General features: G+C 56.9%; 3 protein-coding genes across 3 annotated transcripts in view; 1 reads left to right on the forward strand and 2 right to left on the reverse strand.

The window, feature by feature from the left end:
• Positions 1 to 835, forward strand: part of VDAG_05490 (uncharacterized protein) — a gene marked incomplete at both ends in the record, with an annotated part of 1,790 nt that extends 955 nt beyond the window's left edge. Inside the window, 2 exons of the mRNA XM_009652385.1 lie at positions 43 to 80; positions 290 to 835. Of these exons, the coding sequence (XP_009650680.1) occupies positions 43 to 80; positions 290 to 835 (584 nt within the window). The remainder of the gene's footprint in view (positions 1 to 42; positions 81 to 289) is intronic.
• Positions 836 to 1,076: 241 nt separating this feature from the next.
• On the reverse strand, positions 1,077 to 4,847 carry VDAG_05491 (copper-transporting ATPase; the record flags this gene model as incomplete). Its single annotated transcript, XM_009652386.1, has 1 exon — positions 1,077 to 4,847. The coding sequence occupies one exon, from the start codon at positions 4,845 to 4,847 to the stop codon at positions 1,077 to 1,079; it is 3,771 nt and encodes a 1,256-aa protein (XP_009650681.1).
• Positions 4,848 to 7,968: 3,121 nt separating this feature from the next.
• VDAG_05492 (PHO85 cyclin-1) overlaps positions 7,969 to 8,301 on the reverse strand; it is a gene marked incomplete at both ends in the record, with an annotated part of 1,647 nt that continues 1,314 nt past the window's right edge. Inside the window, one exon of the mRNA XM_009652387.1 lies at positions 7,969 to 8,071. Coding sequence (XP_009650682.1) covers positions 7,969 to 8,071 — 103 coding nt within the window. The remainder of the gene's footprint in view (positions 8,072 to 8,301) is intronic.

Genomic DNA, 8,301 nt, shown 5'->3' on the forward strand with positions numbered 1-8,301 from the left:
CAGTGACCATCAAGTCTATAGCAGTTGTACTCTTCATCGCAGTTGTTCTTCAATTACCCACGGTCCATGAAAGCAACATGGTCATTATAAGGTACTCCAGGGATCCCTATTGGCTTTGTGACATTTCGGGCTCCAGACCTGGGCGGCTGCTGCTGTGCTATTTCTTGTCGGCCACGCCATGCATGGAGGAGGCTTCTTTGACAACCTCAACCTGGGTCGACGCCTCCATCGCCTGTGTTGCGCAAGGCTGCTCATCCACTATGCCTGTTGGGGTTGACGCAATGCTGAGGGTGGAATGCTACGGGGCGTCGTCGTGTTGCTGCCGGCCGACAAGGAGGGGCTCGCGCAGCGGGACGCCGAGGTGCTGCGCATGGTGGCGTCGCTCGGGCGCCGCGTGCTCGTCGTGCTGACCAAGACGGACAAGCTCGTGCGCGCGTACCGCGGGCCCGAGGCCGACGGCGACCTGCACGGGTGGCTGCGCGGGCGCGCGGCCGCCACGGTGCGCGCTGTGAGGAGGGCGTGCCGCGGCGAGAAGGGGACCCTCGTGCCGCGCGTCTATCTCACGGCCGCCGCCATGGAGAGGCGGGAGGGTGAGTGGAAATCAGAGCCCATGGGCTGCCATCGCGGCATGGCGGGTGTGCGTGAAGCCATCATGGAGATGGCCGGCGTGGGGGAGCTGCTGGCGCCAAGTGGAAAAAAGCAAGCGGCCAAGCATGATGTGCATAGTCTCGAGGACGTGCCGGCCGAGAAGCGGTCCGAAACTAGAGATCCTGAGGCCTGGGGAGGCGAGACGATTTCTTTTGAGGACTTGGAGAAGATGTACCGAAAGAAGTAATGCCTACGCAGTTGGCCGTACGATAAGTTGTAAACCACAATGTATAACATTCTGTAACGATTTACCCAAGGAGTCACTCCCTGTGATCAGGCCTAGAAATTGGCTCTCTACCTGAATTCCATTGCTCTCAATTTTTGCTCAATTTCGCTATTCTAAATGTCCCTTAAGTTCCAATGCTTGAGAGATCCGCCCAGTTATACATGCTAATTTTGCTCGCCAAGTATGTTCCAGAAGTAACCCCTTAGCTTCCAATCTTCCCATCCTGGAACCCGATCCACGGAATCCTGATCCTCAACGCCAACGAGCTCAGCACCACACTGATGCTGCTCAACGCCATCGCCAACGCGGCCCATACAGGGTCCAGCCGAATATGCTGTCCGGAACTCGTCGTAAACGGGTAGAAGCACCCAGCCGCCACAGGCAGCGCGAGCACGTTGTACACAATCGCCCAGGCAAAGTTGAGTCGGATTCGGCGGAATACCGTGCGGCTCAGCTCGAGTAGTGTCACCACTGCCCGTAGGTCGCTCGACACGAGCACAAAGTCGGCACTCGAAATAGCGACATCGCTACCGCTACCAATGGCGATGCCGACGTCGGCGCGCGTCAGAGCGGGAGAGTCGTTGATGCCGTCACCAACCATCGCGACCGTTGCCCGTTTCATCGTGTGCTCACGGCTGCCAGAATGGGCCTTCATGGTCGATTGGAGGTAGTAAATTTTCTCGGCTTTCTGCGAAGGAAGAACCTCAGCAAGAACGTTGTTAGGGTCGATGCCGACTTGTGATGCAACGGCTTTAGCGGTCACCAGGTTGTCGCCAGAAAGCATCCACACACTCGTGCCTCGTTCTCGCAGAGCCTCGACAATGGCGACAGCCTCTGGTCGAATCGGGTCTGCGATGGACAGAGCAGCCGCAAGAGTCCAGGGCGCCGTATCCTTGGAGATCGGCTTCGTAGCAACAAGGGCAACAGATTTCGCTTCCCTTTTCCAGGTCTCGAGCTGTGCAGCTGTAGACTCGGACATGGCCACGTGGTTGTCCGACATCAAGCTCTCGTTGCCAACGATGATATCAAACGAGGCATCGAACGACTGTCCGCGACAGATGGCCTTCATACCTCTACCAGGAATCTCCTGGAGGTTGTCGACACTGGCCAACTGCTCCGTCCGAGACTTGCAATAAGACACGATGGCTTTGGCGATCGGGTGACTGCTGTTCTCCTCGACAGCCTTGAGCGCCGCAAAGAGAAGCTCTGTATCCTCCTGGCTCGCAGCCTCTTGCGTCGAGCCGGGATACGTCAGGGCGTCCGTGATCTTGGGCTCGCCACCGACCGTCAACGTGCCAGTCTTGTCGAACACCACCAGGTCAATCTTGCTGGCCTTCTCAAATGCCTCGCCGCCACCTTTGGCTAGGATGCCATGCTTCGCCGCTAGACCCCCTCCAACAAAGATGGCCGTAGGGGCCGCGAGACCAAGGCCGCAGGGGCACGCGACAACGAAGACGGCAATGGCGAACTGGAGGGCGAATGCAACCCAGCCGCTCGTCGCATCGAGGTAAGACTCCGGAAGCACGCCGGCGAGTCCTAGAATCGTCCAAGTCGCCCAGGTCAGGATAGCGATCAGCGTGATGATGGGCACAAAGTAGGCAGTGAGCATGTCGGCAACGCGCTCCATCGGAGCGCGCTTCGTCTGCCCCTCACGGACAATTTGGACAATTTGATCCAACATCGACCGCCCGGCAGCTCCAGTGACGCGCATGAGGACAGCTGCATCCTTGTTGACAGTGCCCGCAAAGAGATCGTCGCCGACCTTCTTCCTGATGAGCCGCGATTCGCCCGTCAGACTAGACTCATCGAAGCTGCTCTCGCCCTGCACAATGACACCATCTGCAACGGGCGATGCACCATGCTGAACACGCACGATGTCTCCAAACTCAATCATTTCAACCTTGACGGTCGAATCAATAGTGTTGCCAAGACTATCCTTCTCAACGAGGATGGCGGTGCTGGGGCGCAGCTTGCCAAGCATCTCAACAGCGTCGCCGGTTTTGGCCTTGCTGTATGCCTCGATTAAACGACCAAGCAGGAGGAAGAGGGTGAGGAACACAACAGAATCAAAGTAAAAATGCGTATCCTCAACGAAATCTGGTTTCTCAATGCCTGCAGCGACCAATTGGCAGATGGAGGAGACGTAGGCAATCGTGGTGCCGAGCGAGATGAGCAAGTTCATGCTACCAAACTTGTAAAAACGGCGGAGAATAGGCGTCCTACTGCCGCGCCTCCACAGATTCTTCAATTCCTTAATAGCGCGGACGTGGAATACATCGGTTGCGAAGAAGTAGACTGGTGTCGCCAAGATGAACAAGACAATCTGCGCTCGGTTGATACCAGAGACCCAAGGTTTCATGAGATAGTGCTTCCAAGGATCATCATCCGAAACAAGGTTCATGTAGACAATTCCAATGATGAAGGTGGGGATTGCGATAACCAGGCTCAAATACACTCGGCGGAGCAATTGACGCTGATGACGGGCCACCACAGCCTTCGATCGCTCTTCGATGGTGGGCGGATGATATATCGATGGACGGAACGAGGGGTCTGCAGCCTCGATAGCCGCCAAGATGCGTCGGATCGTGAGGTAGGGGGTGTTGGGCACGTAGGCTATCTGCATTTTTGGGTTTTCGACAGTCGGGGCTGAGATGATTTCGAGGTTCGGCTTGAACGCGGCCAGCGAATGCACCAGTCGATCCGGGCAGTGCTTGCAGTAGGCGCCTTCGACTAAGATTTGCACCCTCCTTTCCTGAGCGCCTTCGTGTTCAGGCTCAGCCTCGTATGCGACGACGCTGTCCACGGTGGCTTCATAGCCCATGTCCTCAATGGCCTCGGCGGTGTCATTTTCCTTGCCGGCAACTGTGAAGTCGACAGTGGCGCTGTTCGAGACAAGGTTTACTGCAACATTGGAGATCCAGTCTAGCTTGTTCAGCTCAGCTGTAATGGCATTTGAACAGGAAGCGCATGTCATGCCGCCTATGGCCAGAGTCGCCCTCCATTGTGATGGCTCCTTCACAGCGTCTGAGCCTTCCTTGGTACCAATTGACTTCTGGTCTATTGGAACAACCTCCTCCAGAGACACATCGTAGCCAATGTCCTCAATCACTTGGACGAGGACCTGGGCCTCATCCTTCTCCGTGACGTCTACAATCGCGCTGTTGTTGACGAGGTTGACAACGACCTTGGCAACACTGGGTCTTCGTTTGAGCTCATCTTCGATGGAGCGGACGCAAGACGTGCAGGTCATGCCTCCGATAGAGTAAGTGGCCCTCCAGGCGTGGCCGGCAAAATCAATAGACGAGCTCGAACCGACGGCAGTGATACTCTCGAGTGTGGATAGCGTCGCGAGATCGGACGTGCCTGACCGTTCAAGCCTTGCCCTTGCGCCGGTCAACAGCGGGGTTTGCGATCCTGAGCGTGGCGTGTGAGGCCGTGAATGGCGGCATTCTTCGCAGTTTGCCAGATGAGTCTGCTGCCTCTTGGTAAGAGACTGCTTGAACCGAGGGGCAGTGAGCAGCCTGCCGAGGGCGCCGGCACCATTGGTCTCGGCAGAATCATCGGCAGCTTGATATGAGTGGTCCGCCAAGTTGTCAAGATCAAGGCTGTCGACGGCAGCGGATGTGGTGGTTACACTGCAGACCTCGAAGCCGGCGGCTTCGAGCGACTTGGCCATGGTGGCTATGACATGGGCGACGGCGGGGCCCGTGTCGCGGTGCTCAACGGTAACAACCGATGTCACAACATTGGGCGAGATCCAGACAATGTCACGGCCGCATGCGTCGCCGAGAGCTTCTTGAATGGAGGAGACGCATGACGGGCAGTGCAAGTTCCCCAGGAGGAAAGAGGTGGTCACTCGTTTATCGTCGGTCGCCTGTCCTGCTACGGTGCCATATTGGGCAGCCGAGTCGGCGTGCACACCGGCCCTTCTCGTTGGCGCTTTCTTTCTGGGTAGCAATGGATCGGTGTCCATGATGTAGCTGATGCGCAGCTGATGTGCAGCTGATATGGGGCTTTCAGCTGAGTGTGGGCGGTCTTCGTGATCGCACTCGAGCCAAGCGTGGTCTGCTCAATGAGCGAGGTTATCGTGAGAAGCTTGTTTCGAGACTCTGTGCTGAGTTCGCCACCCCCAGAAAAAGTTGGTAGTCGGTGGGGCAAGCGAAAATGAAGAGAATTGGCAGGAAGAGCAAGACCTCGCAAGTGACACTGCAGCGGGGACAAATGAAGCTTGGTTGTATGCTGTGCGAATGCCGGCGTGTGCGAGAGGGAATGATCAGGTCAGAGTGTCGTCAAGAGGACGTGGGATTTTCTTGTCAAAGCCTGGTTCTTGGGTCTTGGTATACGTCGTTGGTCAAAACTTCATTTTGGGGGGGCGCGACCCATGTCCACTTGCAACTGCCACCAATTTACTCTTGCCTTGCATTTGCCGCGCAAACGGCGCACGCGAAACACGCGCAGAAACGGCACTGACACTGGCTTTCCAATTTGGCAATAAGGCCAACGTAAGTAATTCGGCCATGACAGCGCCTGCAGACTGCAGGGTCAGTCGAGGCGGGTCTCGCAGGACCTAGAAGGCCTGAGACGGAGATTGGTGAGCAAGTTTTGCTTGAGGCCATTGTGCCCTTGGTCGACCTGGCATGGCACCTGGACAGGAGCAAAGTATGTCACTGACGGGTTCATGCAGGTACGACCCCGACTCCCGATTGGGATCAAAGTGTCACCACTTTTGCCGATTGGCCGCAGAGGTGCCATGTGCGGCACTGTGCAGACACTGTCATATTCAAATGCATTGTGTTCGATGGCGAAAATATGCCAGCGTCAGGTGATGGAGGCTCAGCGACGACGCATGTGCTCTCCATCACCTTGTATCTTACCCAGGGGCAGTGGCCAGCTTTTTACATGTCACCCACGCACCTCGTACCAGTGGAGAACACACGGCCGCCCTCGCAGAGACCACCTGTAGGAGAGCGGGACCCAGCAAGCGTGTCCCTGCCGCCGAAATAGACACGACATACACCTGGGGGCCAGAGCGATGCGACCACAGGCCTGACGATATTGATTCTGTCGTCGGGGTAGCGCGCATCGGTGCTAGGCAAGTCAGGTAGGCAACAGACAGCACAGCACAGCACAGCACACATGGCCAGGCGCCCGCTCCATCCCTGTGCTTCGGCCCCGCCCCAGGGTCGAGGCCACGCCCTGTCCCGAGTCAAGGAGACGACGGCAGCGCCGGTGCGGTGACGGGCGGTCCGCGCTGGCCCTGTCCAAGATTGCCTGCCTGCCGCCCGTCAATATAGGGAGAGACTCGAGCGCGATCACGAGCTCTGGTCTGCGCACCCTGCCAACGAGCCGTCCCCTCCCCTCCCCTCCCCTCCTCCGATACAACCCCATCCGAGCACTGCAACGACGAGCAGAGTGCGCCAAGCCATCTCTCGTCAAATCCCATCTTGGGAAGTGTTTTTTTGCACCCCTAGCAGATTATCATGGTCAACATCCCTGAACGAGGGAGGGCATGTCCACTCACCCCCGGAGCGGCTGGCTGAAGTGACGTGTGTCGAGGCGGCGTAGGGGCGTTCGTCACTCACCTGCGGCGGGGCATACACGACGGAACGGGAAGCGGGGTGGTGAGGAAGAGGTTGGCTGGCATGCCGCTCTCTGGCTCTTCGCTTGCTAGGCACCACGCAAACAGGGAATAACGTGATGTCGAGCGGGGGAGGGGCCTCGGAATCCGGTGGCAGTGAACAAGATGTAAGCTTCGGACTCGCGTATAACTGATTCTTCATCGCCCGAACACGGCGGGATAGATAGATGACGGCACACTGGGTCCCAGCAGCGTCTTGGCGCCGACCGCAGCCGTCATTCACAGCCGTCCACGAGGTCCGCACGCGAGCACCAGTGAGGACGATAGAAGTCAGAAGTCCAGGGATGAGAACAGGGACGGAGGGGGGAAGCCCATGGGCACGGACCACGCTGCATGTCTAAGCCTTGCCAGGTCAATTCAACGCCAAGACAACGCCACACCTGATGCCACGAAGAGAATCTTCCAGCCACATTTATGTAATCAGCCACCACAGCGACCGTCGAGGAAACCTTGGCATTGTTCGACGTGTCGCCACGTTCCAAAGGGTGGACAGCCAAAGCCTTTGCGTTACAACGCTTGCTCGCATGGTTTCCGTTTGCATGTGGTGGCTATTCCCATCCGCCCCCGACATGGCCCAATACTTCCCTCCCCTCCCTCACCAACAACTGGGATCTTTTTTTTCTTCCTGGCAATCGAATTTGAATATTGGAATTTCTCGGATCGCTGCGGCCGTCGCGAGAGGGGTTCAGTTCCTCCAGAAGGCACTTTTGCATTGCCCCCCCCCCCCCCCCCCCCCCTTCCCCAGTTGCGCCGATCCTCCCGTCTTACTTGGACACGGTGGTTTGCTCCACATACAAACGGGTAGCCTGCTGCTGCTGTCTTTTTCTGTTCGCGGTTGTCGTTGCTGCCTTTTGAGCTGGTGAAGTGGATTTGGAAATGTTGAATCATCATCATCATCATCAGGCCAAGACTGCGCTTCGGGGACTTTTTGCCCCCCCCCTCCTCCTTACTGCCTGGGATCAATTTTGAGTCATGCTGCGCCATGTGCGCTGTTAGGCAAGAAGGCCTCGTTGCAACCTCAGGATAGCGAACGCATCCCATCCCATCCCATCCCATGTTGGAGCGGGAGGGAGGAAACGCCCTGCAAGCGTCTACGGGCCGACGTGGTGATCTCTCGCATTCAAGTAGGTAGGTTCATAAGTCTGATGGCACACTACGCACACTACTGCCATGGACGCCAGCGATGTGATGAGGTGAGACGACCGCGAGGCCCGGCCAAAGACCCCAACGTCGCACCACCTCGCATCACCAACGCCCCCCCGAACCCAAAGTCGCATGCATGTCCCCCACGTGATACTGTACATCATCAGACCTTCCAGCCTGCATCACACCGTGTCACCACGCCCCCTCTTCTCCCAGGCAGTTCTCCCAGGCAGGTTGCAAGACAAGACCCGTCCTCACAATCGAGCAAAGCACAGCGGAGGAGCGACAATGGTTTGAAAGGGTTTCAGTGGCCTCAGGCCTGGTATATTCCGCGTCCCCCGAGGTTCTTCAGACCAGGGACGGCAATGCTATAGTACTCCCCACCCCTTGACCTGCCAGGACGATTCCGTAGAAGCCTGTGCAAGAAAAAACTAAAAAACTGAGAGCGATGAGAAAGAAAAAAAATGTACCACCCCCGTATGACCCCAACTCCAGTTGGTGTATGCAGATGCCTCCATTACCCGCCGAGTATTAACAAAGGGAAAAAGTAAAAGACCAAAGGCAGTATTCTTCTGCCGCGCCCAAACAATCTCGTCTAGGTGTAATTTGGTATTGAACAAAAAAGAAAAAGAAAAAGAAAAAAAAA

Source organism: Verticillium dahliae, genomic scaffold (assembly GCF_000150675.1).
Source record: "Verticillium dahliae VdLs.17 supercont1.10 genomic scaffold, whole genome shotgun sequence".
NCBI classification, from domain to species: Eukaryota; Fungi; Ascomycota; class Sordariomycetes; order Glomerellales; family Plectosphaerellaceae; genus Verticillium; species Verticillium dahliae.